The sequence below is a fragment of the Xenopus tropicalis genome, chromosome 9 (assembly GCF_000004195.4).
Source record: "Xenopus tropicalis strain Nigerian chromosome 9, UCB_Xtro_10.0, whole genome shotgun sequence".
Classification (NCBI taxonomy): Eukaryota; Metazoa; Chordata; class Amphibia; order Anura; family Pipidae; genus Xenopus; species Xenopus tropicalis.
Window position 1 is genome coordinate 36463043 of NC_030685.2, and position 25109 is coordinate 36488151.

Consider the following 25109-nt stretch of genomic DNA (forward strand, 5'->3'; position numbering starts at 1 on the left):
AGGTTTCATGTGATAAACTAAGTTTTTCTCATTGAATTGCATCTGGCGCTATGGAAAAAAATGGAATTGAATAAGGAGATAAGCTTTTCTAATCAAATTGAATCTGCCCCATTGTATAGGTGCAGCAAACTGGTATTTAGGGCCAGATTCAGTTAGATTAGAAATACTTACCTCCCTGTTCAACTCCAGAGCCAAATGCAGGTCAATGAGAAAATGATGAAAACTGATTATCATATGAAAACAAAGTTTGACCAAGCTGAGTGTACATATTGCAGAAATCCTTTGTACCTCTTCCATAAAATGTTATCCTTTGGTTTTCCTCTCTTTCACTATATAGTTGTACTTGACAAGAAAGCAGATGATAAACTGAAGCAGTACTCATTAGAAGGGGAAGCGTACATCCCTGGAGTGTTTGGTTCCTACGCCATTGGTCTTCTTCAGAAACGGGGTGATATTTGGACAAACGCTGTGAGAGTAAAATACGGCCTTTTAGGTAGTGATTTAATACAGTTTATTAGTACATACTTCTGTGTGCAATGTTTTGAGAGATGATATTAAATGCATATTCTACAAAATTATTATGGCTTTTTAAGGGATTTAGACCAATTATTTTCACCACTTATTATTGTGTGGTACAGGTAATGGTGTTTTTGCCCAATATAAGCCCAAATTTAATAAAATCTGTATCTTTGCTTTAGAAAAATGCTCTGATGCTTGGCAAACACATATCATACTGCATTCTGACAATGCTCCCATTTATCATACTTCCTTTAAAAGGAAAGATTTAAAAGGAAAGATTTTAATATAGGAAGAGCGTATGACCTGTAGATATTGAATTTCAGTTGATATTGAAGTACATTTCTCCTCGGTCCTGATAGCTATAATGTAACATGATATATAAGGTTTTGAAGACCAACAAAGGCTAGAGACTGTATCATATACTACACATATACATATATACTGTACCAATGATAACAAGAGTTTAACTCCTTATAGCTAGTGGGCACTTTTTATAATGGATAAAAAAGTACAGCATAATAGTTAAAGTATGGTCCAACAAAAGAAATGTAACCTTTCTGCAAGTTGTACAGAGAGAAATACTGTTTAAAGGAACAGTAACATCAAAAAACAAAAGTGTTTTAAAGTAATTACAATATAACGTGTTGTTGCTCTGCAAAAAAACTGGTGTTTTTGCTACAGAAAAGCTACAATATAAATAAGCTGCTGTGTAGCCATGGGGGCAGCCATTCAAGCTGGAAAAAAGGAGAAAAGGCACAGGTTACATAGCAGATAACTAGTAGATAAGCCCCATATAATGGGGGTTTGTCTGTTATCTGCTAAGTAACCTGTGCCTTTTCTCCTTTGAATGGCTGCCCCCATGGCTACACAGCAGCTTACTTATATAAATATAGTAGTCTTTCTGAGGCAAACACACCAGTTGTAGCAATGCAGGGCAACAGTACATTATATTGTAATTTCTTTTATACACTTTCATTTTTTGGTGTTACTGTTCCTTTAAGACCAAGATTAATGCCAGAATCAAAATATGTGGATATTCCAAGCTGACACAGAATGCAGCCGCTGAAAGTACAGCATCTACAATTCACAAAATGTCTGCATTTGTGTTTATTTATGTGGTATAACTCTTTACAAAATGGATTCAATTGCCCTTTCAGCTTCCAGGCAAAGGGAGGAGAGTAAACTGACTTGACCTAAATTGCCATTTTACATCCTTTCCCTTGATCCACCTTTTAGTGATGGGCTGTGTGCTCCCTCAGAGATCACACAACCAGAAATAATGCAGCTCTAACTGTAACAGGAAGCAAAAGGCAAAACTCTGTCCATTAATTGGCTGATGTGGCCCAGTATGTATGTGTGCCTTGGCTTGTTTGTGTGCACTGTGAATCCTAGGGTCCCAGGAGGCGGCGCTTAATTCTTAAAATGACAGTTTTCTATTTACAATTACCCAATAGCTACTAAAAAGTGTATTTTTTATAAAAATGGTTTTGAAACAGGGTTTTACATATGAGCTTGTTTGTGCAATATATTTTATAGGGACCTACATTGTTTGGGCACTTAGTTTTCCTTTAACAGGTCAAGTTCTAGAACAAATTTGGAATAACAAAAAGAAGTATAGATATCAGTTCTAGCAGAAAACTATTAAAGAAAAAGTTTGATGGTAGCTTTAAACATTCCTGACTTTGACAATGCATAGACATTCCAGCTATTACCTCATAAATACAAGAGGGTCAAGTTAAACTTTGTTGAAGGAGAAGGTGCATCTGGAAGTTGGAGGGTTCCTATCTTACTCTCTTTATAGTTTCCATTGCATTAAACGCTGCTTTAAATTTCATTTCATGGAGATTACATTGCTTAATGTTCAATTCTTTTTGCAGAGAGATCACATTTCTTGGCATGATGTTACCCTAGAATGTTCATTTATCGTTTATCTTGTGCTTGGCTTGTTCTGAGGGATCATTAGCTTTGTTTTATGACGCAGTTCTGCAGCCAGAAGTTCAGTGAGATCAGTGCTGTCAAATCAACTCTTGTCATACAATTTTGATTCATTTCTGCTCTCAAGATCATCAGCAGGGATGGTTTTCCAAAGGGCACTTTTCAGAATTAAAATACAATAGAATGCAAATACTCTCCAATTACCTTATAGAGCTTAAGGGATCAATGAATTTAGCAGAACAACTTGCTGCTAAATCTTCTTAGAGGTGACTCATTGAAAGTATAGTTTTTGCAGATTTTGAGAGTTTTCTTTCCTTGCATAACAATTTTCCTTTTTTACTAATGGCTTTCAAGCACACCTAATACCCTTTATAACAATAGACTTGCCCTTAATTCAACAAAAAATCACACTTGTAAATTTAGTAACACGGTAACATTATAGCTGAAACTGAAGAAAGCCAGAATGTCCATCAGGTTGTCCATTCAAACAACCTCATAAAAGCTTATGGTTCAACCAGAGGAATGTATAATTAGAGCTCTCTTTCTCTCTCTTTCCTCTTAGATCAATATATGCACTGGTCTCTTCTAGAGAGTTTATTGTATGGCACCTTTATATACTTATACAAAGTTAAGGTAAGCCATTCATGGGCTGACAAAGTATAACCGCTTCCCAATAGGCCCATATGGTTAATAAATAGAGGGTATGGCATATGCCACACAACATATGGGCGCCTCTTCATTGTTTTAAACTGCCTGCTGTGCATTGGCAGAAACATTTTCAAGTATCCCCTACTCCCTAACATGGATATTGGATCCAGATAGTGGCTTTATTGAACTTTTGGAAGGATTTTCTTCTTCTGCAAATTGATGATGAATTTTGCCTCTCTGTAGATCAAATATAATTTAGGTAATTTAGGCAAAAAAATTGAACCTGATGTACGTGTGTATTTTTTTCCTCAACTACATGTAACCATGCAACAATACTATCTTCTACCAAAGAGGCAGGTTCCCATTGACTCTTTAGTCACTAACTCAAATCAGGAGCATTTAGGACTTCTATATGCCCTGCTACTGAAAATCGGCTTACAGATAAATAAATAAAGGACAAATAGAATCTTTAGCATTGTCTTCTATCACAGGTGATGCAAAGTATCTTCAACATGAATGTGACACTGGGCAAAAAGTAAAGATGGACACAAACTCAGATGATCAGTATAAGGTTGATGTGGAGCATGAATTTCATTGTACACAAATGCCATCTTTCAACCACAAGGTACAAAAAATATTTTGCAACATTTCCTTAAAAAGTATCTTTTAGAGGCACTTTTATAAAGTACATAGTGTATAATGTTTATTCATTTTACAGAATTGTTCCACAGAGAGTTTGCAAGCCATTTTTAATATAATGGGGGTTTTGCTGTTTTAAAGAAGAGTTGTAAAGAATTGTTTCCTCTTGTTTCTTATATTGTTCTGCAGCAACAAAAACAGACTCCCCTTGTTGCTATTTTCTAATAGATCCAGAGTGGATAAAAAAAATAGTGGTCCAGTGATGGGCATCATAAAGTAAAATATGTATTCTATGAAAAAAATATATAACAATATCTGTGCAGGTGATGAACCCTAGAAGTATATAGAGGTATGGGATTCGCAAAGTTCTAAATTACTGAAAGGCCATCTCCCATAGACATTTTAATCAAATAATTCAATTTTTTTTTTTAAAAATATTTGCTTTTTCTCTGTAATAATAAAACAGTGCCTTGTACTTGATGACAAATGCAGTGCATAAATCCATATTGGTGGCAAAAAATTCTGTTCAGATTATTTCATGTTTAAATGATATTTTAGTAGACATACGGAAACCCCAAGTACCAACAATTCTGGATAACAGGTGCCTTACCTGAACAAAAAAATATCTGGGTGACAGTGAAGTAGTTCATGTTATGGCATCAGAACCATATGGAGTTCTGTTCTGGTAACCAAAATAATGTTTCGCAATAGCTTTTGTACCCTGTACTTTAGCTCTAACACAGTATTTCTGACTTACAGTAACTATTGGAGTTGTACAACTGTGCCCTAATTGTGTGCATTGGGTGGTCATATATTAGAATCTAACTTTACCAGATCACTTGGGAAATCAGGGGCATTACTAATAAATAAAAGCTGCTGATCTGCACCGATTACTATGAGATTTACATTAAATAACCCCCCCCCCCCAAGTCCCAAAACTCAATACTGTCCCTCTGAATCCTAAGGAATAGTGATGGGTGAAGTTTTGCCAGGCGAAATTCCGCATTTCTTGAAAAGGATGAAAAAATTTGCCGCAGAAAAGTTTGCCGTGTCAAAAAATTGTTGCTTGCGCCAAAAGAATTGTAGCGGGCAACAATTTTTTTTTCGCCATTTCGCGATTCTTTTGAAAGATTAGCAATTTTTCAACGAAGTGAAATGAGACAGATTCTCTCATCACTACTAGGGAACATTAACCCTCCCATCCCAGAGATGTCCTTTTTCAAAAGCCCACAATAATATTTAAAGGTGTTTTTCTTTTTACGGCCCCAGGAGTATTAAACTTCACCACCCTCCCTTTCCCAATTTCAGTTGCCAACTGTTTTGTATCACTGTGTGGCTATATTTTGATCAAGTCCTCTGAGTGATGTAATATTTTGATACCCCACACATTCAGTATAGATTATACAGAGAAAAGTAGAAAGCACTTTGGAAGAATTAAAATAGATGCTTTTTATCCCAGTAAAACATTTTTAAAAAACTATGGAGTTGATTCATACAGTATGATATTTTGGAATATAAACAATAGAGCAGTTTGGTTTTACTGTGGTCTCTAGCCATTTTGTCAGGTTTCAGCAAGTAGTTTCTCATACTTGAGTAGGTAAACACTGCCTGAAAATGTGTTTTCTTTCAGGTGCATTTAAACCATGAAGAACGTATATCTCATATACATTCAATGTTGGAAGTGAGCTATGGAAAACACTGGGATGAAATGAACAACAAGAAAAAACTGTTTATCAGTCAGACATTTAAAAACAACTCCAGCCCATCAACAGCCAGCTACTTCATGGAGGTGAATAAAAAATATTGAATGTTATTATTTGTAGGGCTTTTAGAGGTAGGTACTGAGAAATACAAAGAAGTAGGAAGAGAGACAGGCACTGTATATACTTGGATTTCTTTTCCTTTAGTCCCCCAGTTTTCATATTAATAATCCCAGACCTTTGGATATAGCTATATGTATATGTATACACATTCATTGGACAGTAATATTATTTCCAGCATGCCATTGGTTTTGGCTTTCTTTATGCCATATCCCGAACCTATTATGTAGGCCCCTGTTTCTAAGCTTTCTATCCTATACAAACTCAAGGTAACTTACTCTGAGACAAATCATATACATCTCTTTTATTGTTCAATCAACACTGTGATATAAAATTATTTTTATTATCTTGCTTTGCCACAGTTTACCCACCAAACTTTTAACATTGTTGTTATAGAGAATAAATAAACCGTAAATAAGCATTTGCTCCTAACATCTAACCCTGACTTACCTTAACTGTTCTCCTGCCATATCCAGTCATTGCTCTTCCCCCAAAGGGGTGCCAGCAACACAGTTTTTGGAAACACTGTTCTAATGACATATTTTTTAGTAATGTCCTTCTTTCCCGTTTTTATTATTATTTCTGTGCCTGCCAGAATTCTAACTCTCAAGGGCTCATTTATGAGTGCAAATCTAGTGTGCAAAGTTGCTATGTTTTTGCCCACAATGCAGCCTTTTTTTCCCACTCACTTTTTAAAAAAGCATGAATGTCTCCTCGTTTATTTAAAAAATCGAATACAAAAAGTGCAAACAAATACAAATGTGGAATGAGTAGGAATAAGAATATGAAACCCTTGAAATCCTTGTTTTCGTAAGAATTTTTGTGTGATTACAGCTCCCATTGACTTTTATGTGACCTTGACAACTTTAAGATGGCAAAGTTTTATTTTAGATTTTATACTTATCATATATATATATATATATATATATATATATATATATAAATATCATATATATAAAAATATTGTGTTGTAGAGTAATTACCTTAATACACAATTCTTAGAGGTAAAAAGTTTTACTTGGGAAAACAAAAAAAAGTATGAATGTTAATAAATGTGCCCCTTGGTGCACATTATGCGATGATCGATTGATCGAGCCTAGCCTGACTCCTTCCTATACAGAAAGAAGGCTAGGCTCGATCAATCGATCATCGCATAGTGATTGCTGCTCCTTCCTTCGCTGCATCGCCGTAGTTTAATTGACAGGAAGCCAAGTTTTAGCAGGTATTTTCTATTAAAGCATTTAAAATACTAAGTGGTTTGCAGGGTAGGGCAGTTATTGGTGCAGGGTAGAATAGCTTTTTTACTTAAAAAAAATTTAGTGTTACTTTTCCTTTAATAACTGAAACAGTAGGGAATCCACACCTCTCATACCTCCAACTGTATCTATAACCATGACTGACAACTTGCTTACATCCCCTCCATTGCAATCACAAAAGTGCTTTGATATATTTGAATCAGGGTCCCTTTTCTTAATACATAATATATGTTTTCTGATTCAGTTTTTTAGAGAACATGAGGTTTGGCCTTCATATTAAATGTTGCATAAGCTATATTCCATTAAATAAATAAGGACAGTTAATATGTCATCTAATGGTATACTCTTTATTAGTAACGTGAGACTAAAATTTAGTTTTTCTTAATCTGAATCCATAGTACACATCTACTGGCACCACATTTGAACGTGTCCAATAAGGTCAGCTAGCTTTATTTACAGTATTTGGGGCAGCTGGTTACCTACAATAATTTTGCTTTTTATTAAATTGGGGCTTTACCCACAGGCCTTTAATGAATGGCATTTTTTGTGCAATGACTGTGTGACATAGTGCTTCCTTTAGTCCTCTGCTTTTGCTTTCTTCTGGTATTCCCTATAACACAAGTATTACATCTATATTCACTAGACACATGTTGGTTTCTACCCTTTCATGATTTTCTTTTCTGGTAGTATAAAGTATTAATGTATTTATCAATATCTTATGATAAAATAGTTTTCAATGTTTCAGTTCACACTGCAAGTCTCTGAGAAGCAAGTGAATTATCGGACTCAGCTAATTCATACCCATTCTGCACTGGAGAGTAACACCAACTTTAAAATGCAGTATAACGACAGAATACCCTTTGTATCTGGCTTGCAGTGGAAGGATACATCAAAAAATGATCTACAGAAATGGGAAGGTAATTTGCTGGTAAATATTTAACAATGACAGTAAAGGATGCATTTACTTTGTTTTAAACAGAGATTTCCCAAATTGTGAGTAAAGCTGGCCATACAAGGTTTTGTATGATATTCGGTGCGTGTATGGTGGCTCAACGAGATGACTGATATCGCAAAGGCTGTGGATATTGGTTGTCTCATCGATCGGGCGGTTGAGCAAAATCTATGTTTAGGGCTGAATCGGCAGGTGGAGGTACAATCCCTATTGTTTCTACCTCCGTATCTGACGATTCAGCCCGGAACTTCAGTGGAGGGTGGGAAGGATCTTTCCTGCAACCAATGGTTGCATGAAAGATCGTTATTGCTTAAGATACATTAAGATACATTTTCAGTATATCTCTATGATGTCTCAAGTCAATGCTGAGAGAAAATACAGAATTTAGGTATGATCTGTTATAATTTTAGCATGTTTTAAGTATTTTCATGTTTGTACCCGATTCACTCTTTCATTTTTATAGTATTAGTCTATTCCTGACCTCTATTATTATCACAGTAAATGTAAGATCTACTTATCTATAAAACTTTCTATCATGACTGATGACATCCATTTGTTTTCTTTACAGGGGCATTTACTATGGACACTCCTTGGTTATATCTCTACTCAGCCTTGAAACGCTATCAGCCTCAGCGCTACGCCTACCAGACTATAATAGAAATGTCTGCAGGAAAGGCTCTAACCATAAAGAATCTAGTTCTAGATATGTTCTACAAAGACAAAGGAAGTGAGAAAGAGGGGAAAATTCATATTCACACACCTACAGCTACATATCTAAGAGTCAGTGATTTTTTACATTTATTTTTTTATTCATAGTTTGACATGTGTTTAAAAGAATTTAAAAAAAAACAAACAATCTAAAGATGACCATCCGTGGTCAGTATTATGTTCTATTGGGCAAATACTGCATGTGACCATAATGGCATCATTTCTCAGTGTTTCTGTGATGATCATATCATGAGCCCAGGTACAAACCATTGGAACAGACTAATTTGGTCGGCTAGTCTGTATGTTTACGCATGTTTATAGGAAAAGTGAAAAACTCACACTACATTACTGCAGATCTAAATAAATATTGTATGGAAACTTCCAAACAATGTTTTTAATAGAAAAATGCATCTGTCTTTTAGACAAGTGCTGTCCAAATTTCTCTAGCATACATGGTGGAGGGCCGCTAATAGAAGCCAGTTGTGACCACTCCCCTTTTTTAAACCATGCCCACTTCAAACCACACCCACAGAAGCTTTTAAGACCATGCCCACATTAATGGTAGTAGCACAGCAAAAACCCAAATGCTTGGTGTTCACTGCGGGGATATCAAACCACCATTCATATATGAAAGAATTATATTATGTCATATTAAACACACCCTTAAATCCATATGCCTCCTCCTCCCCTGTGGATAGCACAACCCTCTGCACAGAATTACACATCTTAGGAACCATTTAATGGCTATTTCCAACTGCTAACGAACTCCCAGAATAAACCCCTGCCAGTTTCACTTCCGACAGGCGTAGGACAGGCAGAGTATGGCACACACAGGCAGCATAGGACAGGCAGAGTATGGCACACACAGGCAGCATAGGGCAGGCAGAGTATGGCACACACAGACAGTACTATGCCTGCCCTATGCTGCCTGTGTGTGCCATACTCTGCCTAGCCTATGCTGCCTGTGTGTGCCATACTCTGCCTGTCCTATGATGCCTGTGTGTGCCATACTCTGCCTGCCCTACCCTGCCTGTGTGCCATACTCTGTCTGGCACTGCTTCTACAGTCTGCCTGAGGTATGAAGAGGTGAACAAGGCTTACAGTCTGAACCTGAGGTGTAAGCAATGCAGGTGGTGAACAATGCAGAGGTTAAAAGGTGTGAACAGTACAGGGGATTACATGATTAAACAATACAGGGGGATTACAGCCTGAATCTGAGGTGTGAGCAATGCAGGGGGCTAGTAATAGGGAAATGTAATATAGGTCATAAATGAAAAAAAAATATTCACATAAATTAGAACTAAAATTCACATTTTCCAACAGTGCAATTTAGGATTCAAAGTTGTTACGTTTTTTTACAGTGAAATAGAGACCATGAGGGCAAGTAGCGCAAATATGCATCTGATGCATCAAAACATGCACAATTGAATAGGCACCTTTTGATGAGTTGGACATAGCTGAGCTGGAGTTGGGATTTCATAGTTTCTGGCTGTCAGTGTCTTTAAGAGGTGGTTCACCTTAAAGTGAACTTTTAGTATGTTGTAAAATGGCCAGTTCTAAGCAACCTTTTAATTGGTCTTCATTTTTTATTTTTCATAGTTTTTGAATTATTTGCCTTCTTCTGTTTGTAGCTTTCAAATGTGGGTCACTGACCCCAGCAGCCAAAATACTATTGCTCTGTGAGGCTACAGTTTTGTTGTTATTTTTTAGAACTTATTTTTAATTAAGTCCTTTCCTATTCATATACCAGATTCTCGTTCAAATCAGTCAGTTTTCGCTGGTATTTTGGACCCTAGCAACCAGTTAGCTGCTGCAACTCCAAATTTGAGAGTTGCTCAACAAAAATTAAAACAATTAAAAAACTATAAATAATAAAAAATGAAGACCAGTTGCAAATTGTCTCAAAATATTACTCTCTACGTCATACTAAAAGTTGACTCCAAGGTGAACAACCCCTTTAATGACGTCTGCATGTGTGCTAATTTTAATGCTTAAGACCAGTGGTTTGTTATTCTATAGTATATTAAATAATGATTTATTAGTCAATATTTTCTCTATGAAAACTGGATTCTACCTATTATCAAGGTGAAGTAATATCCATGCTTCAATGTTCCTTTTACGTCTAGGCTTCCACAGTGAATTTTATTGGAGGGAATTCTTTCAGAAGTTACAGCGAAATGGTGTCACTGTGGAATCAGCTTCTAAAGAATGAAATCCAATTAGAAAATAATGAAAAAATAAAGCTGTTTGTCTTCAAGATCAAAGGCTCAAAGCAAGAGTTTAACGTCAGTGCTGGTTACAGAAGTATAGATTGGGTATGTATCATAGTTGGATGTAAATAATATCTAGTAACAAACCAGGTTGCATGGTTGTCATTTGTTGTTGGATTTTCAAAATTGTTGTATTACATTTAAATGTTGATAATTATGTTATATACAAATGCCTTAGACATACTGTATACTAATTTAAAAATCTTTTTAATCATAGCCAAAGAAGTCAAATTTTTCAATGAAGACAATGTGGACAGATCAGAAGAGTTATCCTCTCATTTTTCAGTTGGATGGACAGATAGAAGAACTGAAGAAGGACAAAATGTTATATCAGAAACAAGGTCTTCTTTATCTTAGGTCTTGTATCCCATTGTTTAACACATTTACTACTATAAAACACTAAGTAAACTAGTACTCTTTAGGGTAATATTACTATAACAAAGAGAACCTCGCACAAGAAAAAAGTGGGTGCACAATGTGTATGAATGAATTACAAAAAATGAACAGAGAAAGGTTACACTTTTATTGGCACACCACTAGGCTTATAGTTAAAATATCTCGTAAGAATTTTTATCTTCTCCGTTTCTTTTCTTTTTCTATCTTTTGATGATTTTGTGATTTTAACATAAACTTAAATAAAGATATTTTAACTATAAGCCTAGTGGTGTGCCAATAAAAGTGTAACCTTTATCTGTTCATCTCTTTAGGGTAATGGCACACAGGAAGGTTATCTGGCGGCCTTCTGTCAAAAGTACAGTCTGTATACATCCAAAGAGCCCTCATATGGATTCATGGCTGACCAATGTCTCTGTTTATGGCGACCTTTAGGCTGGTGGCCCATGGGTTAAATCTCGGCTACCTCGGGCGACTAATCTCCCCGAAATTCCTTCCCACCAGCAATAAAGTGAATCAAAAAACAAAACAATGTTTTCCACCAGGTATTCGCTTTATTGTCGGTAGAAAGGCATTTTGGGGATATTAGTTACCCACAGTAGCCAAGATTAACTGCGGGCGACTAATCTCCCCATGGGCCATTGCCTTTAATGTCTTTTCCAAACAATAGAATACCAGTGCCTTTCAGATAAAGAATAATATATTTGCAGTGGGATATCAGCCATATAGTGCAAAACAAGTGCTGTTTATGTGGGCAGAAACTTATAATTTTAGTAAATCCTGGTTCTGCAAAACCTTAATATGCTCAACCAGGCCCTGACACAGTGAACTGACTGAGTAACCTTTGATGTGCTGTTTGGTTTGACATGCCACCACTGATATTTGCATCAATATTTAGCCTCTGATAAGAACTCTTCAGATAAGTAGGAAATAGAATAGTAAACAACATGCCAATTTCTAAACTTGAATCCACTAATAAAATATATTTGAATGTTTTCTGCAGGCACCCCTTTAAAGTACCAGTTCCACAAAGTATTCTCCTCCAAGAGACATTTACTGTGGATAAGCAGAAAAGACATTATATGCTAGAAACGAAACTTCTGATGGATGAGATGGAGGAATGTGTTCAGACAATCACTCTTGGGTATAATGCAGACAATCCATATGTGAGTGAATCTGGAAAACCATGCTTTGGAAATGTATTGTAGCATTATTCTGTACTGAAATGTGCACTGCTAATTGCAAGTAAATGTATATATACCATATGTATGAGCCATTGCACACTGATATTTGTTTTAATATATTTTTCTTTTTCAGATTTGTGCAGATCTTCGACATCCATATAAGCACCAGGTTTTTCCTAACAACCTTGAAATTTGTGCTTCAACTAAAAGACATAACTTGGTGAGTGTGTATTGAAATAATATCTGATCTCAACACCTCTAATACTCCCTACAGTTGCCTCCAAAATATGGAACAGCTGTCAAAAATTAATCCCCGACACTCGAAAAAGAGCTTAGGCAAAAAAAACGCTAAAAAAAAATTACATCAATTGGGGCAAAACTTAAATGCAAAGCTTAATATATTGACCCTAAATGTTCCTGCAAGTTAGTAACCCATCAAAATATTATGGTTCTTGGGCTTAAAGAGCTGCTACTTTCTAGACAGATAAATGGATTTCTGGGCAATTTTTGATTGATATTGCACTGATATCAGTTTTGGGATGCTACTCCTTAGTTAAGGATGCATCTGGTTTTGTATAATCTGTGTTAGTAAGGAACAACTCTAATTCTCAAACTCAGTACTGTACTTACATGAAAAAGATGTAACCAATGGTAAGTTACTGAACCCATACAGATTGTAAGCTCTACGGAGCAGGGACCTCCATCCTCTTGTGTCTTTGACTCTTAACTTATTGCAACTGTATCTTGTATTTATTTGTGCTTATTGTAATACTTTGTATTTATCTATTTTGATACCCCTGTTTATATTAATGTATTCTACTGTACAGCGCTGCGTACATAAGTAGCGCTTTATAAATAAAGTTATTCATACATACATACATTACTGGCCCAGGGATATATCTTCTCAGAAAACAATATAGATTTTATTTCTGATCCAGCTTTTTTTGTTTTCTGAACTAAATGCATCCGTGCGTCTGTTTCAGGGAAAAACTGAGATTGAAGCCACCATTAAAGCAAACAAGAGAAATGTATTTGGTCTCTCAGGCACGTTTCAGAACAAATCTAGTAAAAGAGAATTATGGCATGTGTTGCGGATGGATATGACTCACTCTTTCCAGGTAATCAAGTTTTACATTAATTCATACCTCAGTGTTAAACTATGTGTGCCTCAGACTTTAGATCATGCAGCAACACTGGTGTTAGTCTCCGTGCTTACAGTTTACTTGACAGATTTCCATCAATTTTAGTTGTCTGAACCCTCTGACTCTCTGGGTAACATTTATCATGTCATTTTTGTGCCTTTTGTTTATATATAAAAATATACAGGTATGGGATTCGTTATTTGGGAACCTATTACTCAAAAAGTTCCAAATTATGGCATGGTTATATAATAATCCAATAATCAAATAATCAAAAATGTTTAAAAATATTTCCTTTTTCTATGTAATAACAAAGCAGTACCTTGTACATGATCCCAGCTAAGATAAAATAAATCCTTATTAGTGGCAAAACAATTCTATTATTATAGCAATCCTATTATTTACTGTTTAAATTATTTTTAAAAGTATGGAGATCCATACTATGGAACCCTTATTGGTAAAACCCAGGTCCAGAGAATCTGCATAAAAGGTCCAATAGCTGTGTATATACTGTATATATATATATATATATGTAAATGGAGAACAGAGTGCCGCACACACAGGGAGTTTAAAATAGAACAAAACTCTTTATTAATCCAATGTTTCGAACACTAAGGGGCTGATTTACTAACCCCCGAATCCGAATGGGAAAAATTCTGATTGGAAAACGAACATTTTGCGACATTTTTCGTATTTTTTGCGATTTTTTTCGTCGCCACTTATACTTTTCGTAAATTGTCGCGACTTTTTCGTAACCATTACAACTTGCGCGAATTGTCACGACTTTTTCGTAGCCATTACGATTTGCTCGTATCTTGTCGCGACTTTTTCGTATTGAGCGCTCGTAAACTGTGGGCAAAACTTTCAGACTTAGCATGATTTTGGAAGCCTCCCATAGGACTCAATGGCACTCTGCAGCTCCAAACTGGCCCAAGAAAAGTCACAATACTGAAGCTTGAATGAATCCGAAACTTTCGTACTCGGCGCGTAGGCTATGATAAAGTCGCGACAATTCGCCGAAGTCGTAACGCTACGAAAAAGTCGCAACATTTTGCGAACCAGTCGTAATGGCTATGAAAAAGTAGCGACAATTTACGAAAAAATCGCAAAATACCGATCATTACGAAATAAACGCATTCGGACACCTTCGGACCATTCGTGGATTAGTAAATCAGCCCCTAAATGTGTTCTTCTTCAGGGACAAACCCTGAAGAACACATTTAGTGTTCAAAACGTTGGATTAATAAAGATTTTTTGTTCTATTTTAATCTCCCTGTGTGTGCGGCATTCTGTTCTTCATTTACATAAACTCCTGGCCAGCACCTGGGGCAGTTGATTGTTTGTAGGGAGTGCTCCGTTTTTTATATATATATATATATATATGGTTTGTCCCTGAAGAAGAGTACTGTTTGTACTCAAAACATTGGAGTTTTTTCAATAAACTTTTTTTCTTTTGTACCATGTCCCTGTGCGGTTCTCTCTCTCTCTCTCTGAGCAATGGGAAATAGGAAGATTTGACACTGCTTATATCTGTACCATTAGAGGTTAGGTATGATTTTTTGAAAATAATTTTTCTTAGGTTTTGCAAAGAACAAAAATTATATTAGATAATTAGTAAAATCACTTAAGTATGTTGTAAAAACGAATAACAGAGCAGAAGGTCATATGGTCAATGAGGCCTCACAGTTAAATTCTACACAATGAGATAGAATAAATAGGTTGTTCATAGTAGAAGGAGAAAGCGCCAACATGTCAGGGAAGGCATATTTAAGCCAGACTTGTCATATTTTGAAATTTTCCCAATAAATATAGGTTAACTTTTTATTTATAAATTATAAACTTTTATTTATAAGCTTTATTCTGTTGGATAGAGAGTAATGGAAATATGTTATTCTAGCAGCTAAAAATATATAGAATATTGAAATTGTAAATGAAGAATTAGTATTCATTATTTTCTTATTCAGCAGGGCTTCAGGTGTTTTGTAGGGTAAATATGATTTATTTTGGCAAAGTTTGAACTGCACAATAATTACTGAAATAAACATTTTTGAAACTCCTGTCACAGAGACTCCTGTGATGTTTAACTCCTGTATTTTGCAGTTTGGTTTCTTACAACAAGAGCTGTATATGTTTTATTTTATTTTGATACAGCTGAGAATTCCACGTGCCTTAATATTTGATGGGGAAATTTTCTCAAGGCATATCAAGCAGGATGAGTTTAATCATGGCATATGGGGAAAACTGATAATCAACAGAAATAATACTTTGCAGGTTAGTATTTTTTATATTATTTCCTATATTATTGAAGGGAGTCTTGTCCCTACTGTGAATTATCCCATATTGTAGACATGCTTTGTGGTATGGAGGAGTTTCCTGATGGTTTAGGGGTAACAGGACAAAGGCTCATTCTACTCGAGAGTGTGGAGGTGGGTAAAATGAAAAAAACACAAGTTTGATATAATACGAGAATTATGGAAGCTTCTTTGTGTGTTACAAGGTACTCTCTTGTGTATGAGCAGCTCTCCTGATCACGTGCATAATAGTTATACAGTAAATCTGTAACTTGCATTTTAATTGTATTAAGTAACTACATTTTCCTTTTCTACCCCTTTAGTTGCACGCACAGTTAAATCGTACATTGAATCAAATAGGATTTTTTTCCTATTTCACACATCCCTTTGCTTTGCGGATTCCTCACAATATACAGGTATGGTGATAACCTTCTTGTCTAGGTGCTAATAGTTTCCTGTATATATGTCTATATTAATGGTCACGATTACTGTAATTTTATTGCATAATGTACAGTTAGTAACATATGCCTTATAAAGAATTTGCCAAAATGACAGTGTGTTCTTACATAGTAACATAGTAAGTTGGGTTGAAAAAAGACATACGTCCATCAAGTTCAACCATAATGCCTATATATAACCTGCCTAACTTCTAATTGATCCAGAGGAAGGCAAAAAACCCCATCTGAAGCCTCTCTAATTTGCCACAGGGAAAAAATTCCTTCCTGACTCCAAGATGGCAATCGGACCAGTCCCTGGATCAACTTGTACTAAGAGCTATCTTCCATAACCCTGTATTCCCTCACTTGCTAAGAATCCACCCAGCCCCTTTTTAAAGCTATATAATGTATCAGCCAGCACGACTGATTCGGGGAGGGAATTCCACAACTTCACAGCTCTCACAGTAAAAAATCCTTTCCAAATATTTAAACGGAAGCTCCCTTCTTCTAAACGGAGTGGGTGCCCTCATGTCTGTTGGAAGGACCTACTGGTAAATAAAACATTAGAGAGGTTATTATATGATCCCCTTATATATTTATACATAGTTATCATGTCAACTCTTAAGCGCCTCTTCTCCAGTGTAAACAGACCCAACTTGGCCAGTCTTTCTTCATAACTGAGACTTTCCATACCCTTTACCAGCTTAGTTGCCCTTCTCCGGACCCTCTCTAACTCAATCATGTCCCGTTTGAGCACTGGAGACCAGAACTGAACAGCATATTCTAGATGGGGCCTTACCAGTGCTCTGTAAAGGGGAAGAATAACCCCCTCCTCCCGTGAATCTATACCCCTTTTAATACAGCTCAAAACCTTGTTTGCCCTTGCAGCTACTGCCTGGCATTGCTTGCTACAGCTTACTTGCTACAGCTTACAGCTTACTGTCTAGATGACATAGAAAATATGATACTATGATAAAGTTCATACTTGATTGCTTTTTGGCTAGCTAAACGGGGTCAAAAGAATAGACCTGCTTCCATTTTCTCAGACTGTCTATTGGCAGTATAACTTCAAAAGTGGTGATGTGGCTTCATAAAGAGGCAAAAACACAGTTCATGATACCTCTTCTCTTGCCCAAGTATGTCATGCTTCCTTATCCCATTAAATGTAAAGTATATGAATCTCATCAAAGTATGTTTCAAGGCATATACCAGTTTGATCTCCATGGATTATAATGAGCTACAAAAATCTGTCTGCCTTAGCAGGAGCAATTTGTTATTTTCTATCAAATAGCTGACCAGTAATGCTAGCTGATCAGTTTCTATGGTTTACTAGATCTGGTGCAATCCTTTTATACATCACCCTGTAGCCATTATTTCACTAATCATACCCCATGCATGTTTTCTTATAGGCTGATGCAACAATGAAAAGATATGGAGCAAGGGATGTAAATGGAACATTCACCCTGCACTGGGGTAAAGAGGTTTTATTATTTGAAGTAGATTTAAGCAATGACAGTAGGACAAACATTGGAATCATTGGGCTCAGTGCATCTTTGCATCAAACAGTTCTAGCTGATCCATTGACTGCTCACTTAAGGATTACTGGCAAGGCATTGCCTTCAAGGTACAGTAAAGTTAGGTAATCCAGTTGAATAGTATTAATTAGGTTTTTGGAAACTGAGATGATTAATATGGGAAGTTAAGCTGGATAAAAAGTACATTTTTGATCTGTTTATTGTATGGACATCCAAGTGATCTGATCTGTTGCCGATTTGTTTCAGTTCTGCTGAGCCTTCTCCACTGTTTTTTGAGAGCTTCCAGAGAATATGTAGCATTACCTAGTATCACAGCTGTAAGAGACTATAAGGGTTGGACCTGCCCAGCCAATGTTGTCTCTAAGCTGAACGCTTGTACACACACACACAAATTTTGAGGCCAATGCAACAACAAATTCTGGTGTGCCCAAAAGATTTTGGCGTAAAATCACAACATTTTGCATTTATTCTAACGTAAGCACAAAGTTTTAAAAAATGTGCACAAAAAAACAAGAGGGAACATTGTACCTCAATAAAGGGTTTATGCACACAATAAAGGGTTTGAGCAAGAAGCAGTTTATAAGGCCAGCTAGCTCAGCAACTTTGGCTATAACAAGGATTTGTGGTGTCAGTACTTAAATGGGCACCCTCTCAGCACATGGAGCACAGACAGGGCAGTTAGTTAGCTGGCATACTCCGGCCTTTCACCCACTAGGATACGTTCCATGGAATCTTACTTAGAACTAGCTAGCCTGGCTACTCATAAATAAATATAAGCTCTTGGCTCTTTTCTGGGCAATTCTTCCAAGCCATAGTCTCCTTGGCGTCACAACTGAACTGGCTTACATTAATCAATGAGCCAAAAGCACAACTCAACTAGAAAATATGAGGGTACATTGAGCCTTGAATATTATGTGCTTTATGTCTTTTATTAAATTTACATTTTGTTGGTTAACTTGTTTCTTATTTCTCAGGTTCTCTCTTTTATCTGAGACTATTGTTAATAACCAGTCCTTACTGATTGAACTTCTGGGATCAAAGGAGCAAAAAGTTGGATTGGTGTTTTCATTTAGTGGCAACCTTATACACACAATTAATGGTCTAACAATTCTACCTCATCAACTCTTAATTGAAGGATCTCTAAAGCAAAAGAAAAATATTAATGAAGGTAAGGCATACATGTGCATGATCAGCATATTACAGTAATGAGTGAATCTGTCCCATTTTGCTTTGCACAGCAGAACTACAGCAGAATTTGTGAAACGGCAAAAAGATTTGCGAAACGCATTTGTTGCACAACTATTTTGTCTCCACAATATTTTTTGATTTGTCCAATTTGCCAAGACCATGCCTAATTTGCCGCAACAGCATCATATTTTGATGCACAGCAATTTTTTCCCTGTGCATCGGAACTCCAGGTTTTAAAGCTATTGCCATTAGAGGGTCCATTTTTGACTTGCTAGGGAAAATTATGCCATCATGGACTTAAATTTTACAGAGCATGTGGTAAACACAATTTTTCCATGAATATATACCTTGGAGTGTACCTCTGCGTTGAATTTCTCTATTGGCTGACGTTTGGGCAGTCATACATAACATTTACATTATTTATTCGTTTAGATTGGATATAAGAAACTGTTGGATTTTTGAACAGTCAATTCAAGTACTAGCCCCTCCAGAAGCGAAAGGTGGACAGGAAAAATCAGATGAGCAGCCATTTGTTCCACCAAGGAGTTTAGAGTGGTTATAATCCTGCAGTATTCAGGCTGCCAGTTCAGGGACACAAATTGCTAAGCTCAGGGGCCAGTAGGGTGCCAGGGAGCAAGACACCACTGTGGTATCGCCTGTACTGGGGATCAGTTGAACTGAGTTACCCCTTTTGAGAGAAGTTCCCTGAAGGGGAGGTGTAATACTTACTGGATGTTGCCCTTTTTAGTCAGGAAGCTAAATCCATGTTTGCTGCATGTGTGACTGTCTCCTAAATCCCTAATCTAATCTAAAGTTCCTTGCCTGGAGTTTAATAAAGAAGTTGGTTTGCTTGCAAAAAATCACGGTGGTCCTGGTCATGTACCTCAACTGTCAGTCAGCAGAGAATCTGCAGGTGCTCTTCGTAACTTCTTGGCTAATACCACCCGAGTGGGCAACACAGAGGCAACACAGAGTTAACGCAGAGTTTTATTGAATAAGTCTTCAGAAAAGATACAATAAATTATCATTTTTCATGAAGACACATTGTAAGCAGATTTACTGATTAGGGTAACCTGTAATGAACAGTTTTCTACTGAAATCCTGCTGCTCACCAATTGGTACTAGTACAAGTGTTCCCTCTAATTTTGTGAAGACTGTTTGTTAAAGCATTTTGTTTTGTGTGCAATTTTTAGCAACAATCTGCAACTGCATGTGATGGGTGCCTTGAAGCCAAAAGTATTGGCAGGCTGAATGCCTGGAATTCATCTGATACTTTTGGATCCAGGCTCTTTCAACCAGCAGACTCCTTTACCATGTAACCTTGATGCCCTTAGGCTACAGCCAACATCAGAAATATTTACCAAAGATGCAACTCTCTGTACATCATGCATACCAATTTAAATTGCGCTTAAATTAATAAAATGCTGTCATTTCCATCCTTTTAACACTTTAGTTTACCCATAATGAACACAGTACTATTTATCTTTTTACTGTTAGCTTCCTTTCTTTTTGTATTTTTATAGGGTACATCAGTTTTCTAAAGAATCAAGAGTTCTACAGAATTTATGTTCGTAATAGAAATGTGTTTGGCAACGTCACACAGCACAATATCACTTTCAACTTATCCCAAAATGGAAGCCATTCTATGCCTGCAGAAACAAAACTAAGGGCGTATGTCCAGTTAGAAGAACTAGATAAAAATGGAGAAGTCTGTATCCAAGCAGATGAAAAATTACTATGTATGGATCTTTCTAATTCTGGTGACCACACTCAGCGAGGTGTTACAGGGAAGCTTGTACACAACCTTTTCTCCTTACAGAATGCAGGTATAGTCCAATAGTATACTACAAGGAAATATATATATGTCTGTAATGAAGACTGAAGTTATTCACACAAAGATATAGGTGCTCATGCATTAATTTTCCTGCAGGATTGTCAGGGAATTTGGGGGCCAATCTAGCCAGTTGATTAATTTGGTTCTATTAAATTGATAAATATCAATAAGTATCAGTATAAAAAAATAGCACTATAAATTTTATTACATTTTTAGGGGTCAAATTTGGAATGAAATATTGTACCTGACTTCAACCAAAATGAACAGATAATCTGTGTCGCCAACCTACTCTTTCATTACTCGCTTAAATACAGATTATCATCAATACTTTAATTGCACTACAAACTGGAAAACATGACTGGAAACATCACTTTCCTTTTACAACATTCTGACTTCACTTTTCTTTAAATAAATTGGTGATGTGGCCTTATGCACTGTGTACACTAGTCATTTTACTAGCATGCTTTTTCCTGTCTAGAAAAGTTAGGGAAAATCCTATTTCTGTGCAGACTTTGGAGCTGATTAGCTAATGATTTTTACTAAATTGTTATATCTATCATTGGTATGTATTACAACAATTCGTTATGGATCGATCAAATTTAACTGAAACTCCTGAGTGGATTTGATCTATGCTAATATTGATTAATACTGATATTAATATAGATATAGGGAACAGGCAACTAAACAGTACTGATATCTAGATGTCATAATATTCGGGAGAACTTAATGGAAGTGCATTGGGTATTGTTTATTGGAAGATTTGATGGCTACTATAGAATACAGGTAACAGAAATCATGGCATCTGCTGACATTCCATAATGGTGCAAAATGTTTGTATTGCATTGTGCAGGAATTCCAATGGCAAGTGCTGTTGAAGTAACACTACAAAATACCAGTAATAATCGAACATTTTCCATTGCCCTGGATAATGGGAAAAGTAGAGTTGACATTTCTTTGGGATTAGAGAGAATTTTACCAGGATCCCAGCTCACTGCAAGACTGAAGCACAATGTTGGTGATCTAAAATTTCACGGATTACCATACAATATAAATGGTATTTGCTATTATCAGGTAAAGTCCTTGTAATTTTCCTTATAACTTCATTATTTAATGTTCCCTATTAATCAAATTACTGTATATACTCGAGTTTTTCAGCACCCAAAATGTGCTGAAAAAGTCACCCTCTGCTTATACTCGAGTCGGGTGCCTTGGGTCCCTCCAGACTAGCACCCTCTGTCCTTTGTGTGCAAATTAGGCCACCCGCAACCAGACCCTCCAGTGCCCTGGCCCGCTCCCAAATTTATCTTCATCTACCATCCTCACCTGTCCCATTCTGCACTAGACATTGCACTTTATATTCAATATAAACGATATATAGTTTTGAAGGATTTTAACTCTTTGTGTTTTAGCTTGGTTGCTGATTGAGCTAGTTTACTGTTTTTCTTTTAAATAAATATTTCAAAACATATACCACACTGATGCCTCATTTAATGTAATTTTATTGGTATTTATTTTAATTTTTGAAACTTAGCAGTAGCTGCTGCATTTCCCACCCTAGGCTTATATTCGAGTCAATAAGTTTTTCCAGTTTTCTTAGGTAAAATTAGGTACCTCGGCTTTTATTCAGATAGGCTTATACTCGAGAATATACGGTATTATAATTCTAATCTGTCAATATGTAAGGCAAGTATTAGAGTTCAGTGTTTAAGGTTTACTTTTCTATTCCTTTGGAATCGATATTCTGCCAGAAGATATACTAAATGCTTTGCTGTACCTGGAAACAAACTACTTTGTAATATACATTTAATATTTTTATGTACAGTTTACTTAAAAGGTTATTTATTAGACTAATAATCTTCCTAGTAGTAGGGTCCGCAGCTGTACTTTCTACTGACCTGACGTGGGAAATAGGTAAACATCAGCTAATTTTCCATAGGTTCCCATCCTGGTCAATAGACATTACAACCATTGTCCTAACAAGTAGACCAGAACATGTTCCTGTTGATGCAGCTAAAACAACAAGCTATATTTTTGTTAAAATTATAAAGAAAAATAATCAATAAATAATACACGTTTGCATCTTCTGAGCTATAGAAAGATGACACTCAACCTGTAAAAGCCAGTTTAATCTACTTATGAGGAGGGAATTAATTCACTTTAGTTGTTTTGTGTTTATTCATGCTTAATGTGGCAAGACCCTACATTTATGTATTTACTTATTTATTCTTCCTTTCAAGAGTGCAGACAAAGGTTTTGTGACAGGAATGGCTGTCCAAGCAGAAGATGAACACATCAAAGCAGAAATGAATAAGAAAACTACTGGAAATACTTCCAACATTATTCTTTCTCTCCAAAATGACCTCAGCTCAATTAATTACATAATACCATCAAGCATGAAGGTTGGCTTCAAACCCATGATAATCAGTGCATATATTTTGAATTGTTTTAATGCCATTTGTCGTTCTTGGCTGTGTCTGTTAGATTGTGCACTAGTACAGAGGTCAAATTCATTAAACATATTAACACATCCATTACTGCAAATGGCAGCCATGCCTAACTGAAGCAAGGTTTTACCCATATTAATTCTCTTGGAGCCAGTACGACCATGTCCTATACAAGCATCAGATGGTTTTATGGCAGTAAATAGATTAACACTGTTTAATCTTGTCTTCCTAAGTAAATGAGTCACTACTGCACCAATATACAAAGTGAAGTATACAGTAGCTCTATGGTTAGGTATAATGTTTGGTAAGCATACATAAATGTTAGAAGTTAAGCTAGGATATATTTTGTGGAAGTACAGATGGATAAATTTAACAGTTGATAAAATAATTATGGTTTTGTCTTAGAAGTCTGGGCTGCTTTTGGGCTCTGACCCATTAAACTTTTGCATGTGCTTACTCAAAAGTTTCCCTTTGCTGTTATGCATGCCAGATTTTTCATCTGTGTTGCCATTAGACTAATTATACTAGAGTAGTCTGGGCAATGTAGGTTGAATGGAAAGAATGATTAATGAGGACCAAGAAAAGAAACTTGGAAAGCAAAGTTAAAACGATGGATTGACATAAGCAATTATTATGGGGTGAAGGAGAGAATGGGGGGAAGGTAAAATGTATCACTATACAGGGCAAGATATTAAATAAAACCAGCAATATCAGATATCACATATACCTCTAAATTCAAATATCACATATATCTCTACATTAACAGAACATAGGCTTTTAAGTGACTATGACTAAACATACCCAATGTATTTAATATATTACAACCTTGAAAACTTCTCCAGTTGAGTGATCGATCAGCACTCACTTTCTTGAAAATAGCAGTACTAAAATAAAGGCCCTTCTCTCTAACTGCTCTAAAATGGCTTTCCACTGGCAACAATAGGAGTCACCGGTGGAAAGCCCTTCACATCACCTCTTTTTCCGAAGTTGTGCAAGGTTGCCTGCAGGGGAAAAGTTCAAGCGACTTCTGAATACTGAAGTGGTGTGAAGGGCTTTCCACTGGCAACAATAGAAGTCGGCAGGCAGAGACACAATCCAAAATCAGGCCAAAAGTCAGGGCTAGCAGCAATCAAATGGAGTCGAGGACAGGCCAAGGTTCAGAACCAGGGAATCTGAGAACAGGATAAGGAAGGGCCCCGGAGAACTGAAACAAGGCAGAGAGCAGGAACAGGACACGGAATCTGGAGCTTGGAACCAGAAGGATGTCACAAGATCAATAATACAGGAACATGGGAATCAGAGGCAAGGTCACAGAAACAGCTTAATGACCAAGCAAGGTGCAACGGTCAGGAACAGGTTTATAAAGGGTCATGATTACCAGATAGGAAACACATGGGGATAATAAGTTGGGGGGAGGAAAGGGAGGAGACAGTATAAGTACAAGGATAATGACAGGTTCATCAAGAATTCAAGATAATGGACCTCCAGTGGCACAATAGGTAACTGCTTAGTAGTTCATCACAGAGTCCAGAATTCAAAACCTGGTAAATCCTGACACAGATGTACATATAAACAGTACCATTTGGACTATACTTTTACATTGTGCCGTAGGCTATATTCAAAATAACATATTTGTATGACTTTAATTAGATTTGTTAAATAATGAACTATTCTGTTGTTCACAGATCACTTGCAATGGAGAATTTACATCTAGCTTATTTTATGGGCACTGCAATGGGGATATTGCAAGAAAAACATCACAGGTACTAATCTTTTAACCAAAACAGTTTTGTTTAGTACATGCTTATTTAGCTTCTATAATATAAAAGAGAGACACTACAACATCCAGGACTTCCTTTTGAAAGAGTCAATGAGAAATACACAATTTATGGGCTGCAGATGAATATCTATTTTATT

The 25109-nt window shown here is 36.3% G+C and overlaps 1 protein-coding gene across 3 annotated transcripts in view; it reads left to right on the forward strand.

Annotated features, from left to right (window-relative positions):
* The window catches only part of LOC100496911, a 138294-nt gene that overhangs the window by 57227 nt on the left and 55958 nt on the right, over positions 1-25109 (forward strand). For all 3 annotated transcript variants that reach the window (XR_004220452.1, XM_031893160.1, XM_002941059.5), the window contains exons 25-42: positions 338-493; positions 3594-3727; positions 5372-5530; positions 7563-7734; positions 8338-8549; positions 10604-10792; positions 10965-11104; positions 12144-12306; positions 12458-12544; positions 13308-13442; positions 15615-15734; positions 16078-16170; positions 17601-17815; positions 18701-18894; positions 20438-20740; positions 21599-21819; positions 22986-23147; positions 24878-24955. Coding sequence is in view for 2 of the 3 variants with exons in the window: in XM_031893160.1 (XP_031749020.1) it covers positions 338-493; positions 3594-3727; positions 5372-5530; positions 7563-7734; positions 8338-8549; positions 10604-10792; positions 10965-11104; positions 12144-12306; positions 12458-12544; positions 13308-13442; positions 15615-15734; positions 16078-16170; positions 17601-17815; positions 18701-18894; positions 20438-20740; positions 21599-21819; positions 22986-23147; positions 24878-24955 (2933 nt within the window). In the remaining variant the exon portion in view is untranslated. The remainder of the gene's footprint in view (positions 1-337; positions 494-3593; positions 3728-5371; positions 5531-7562; positions 7735-8337; positions 8550-10603; positions 10793-10964; positions 11105-12143; positions 12307-12457; positions 12545-13307; positions 13443-15614; positions 15735-16077; positions 16171-17600; positions 17816-18700; positions 18895-20437; positions 20741-21598; positions 21820-22985; positions 23148-24877; positions 24956-25109) is intronic.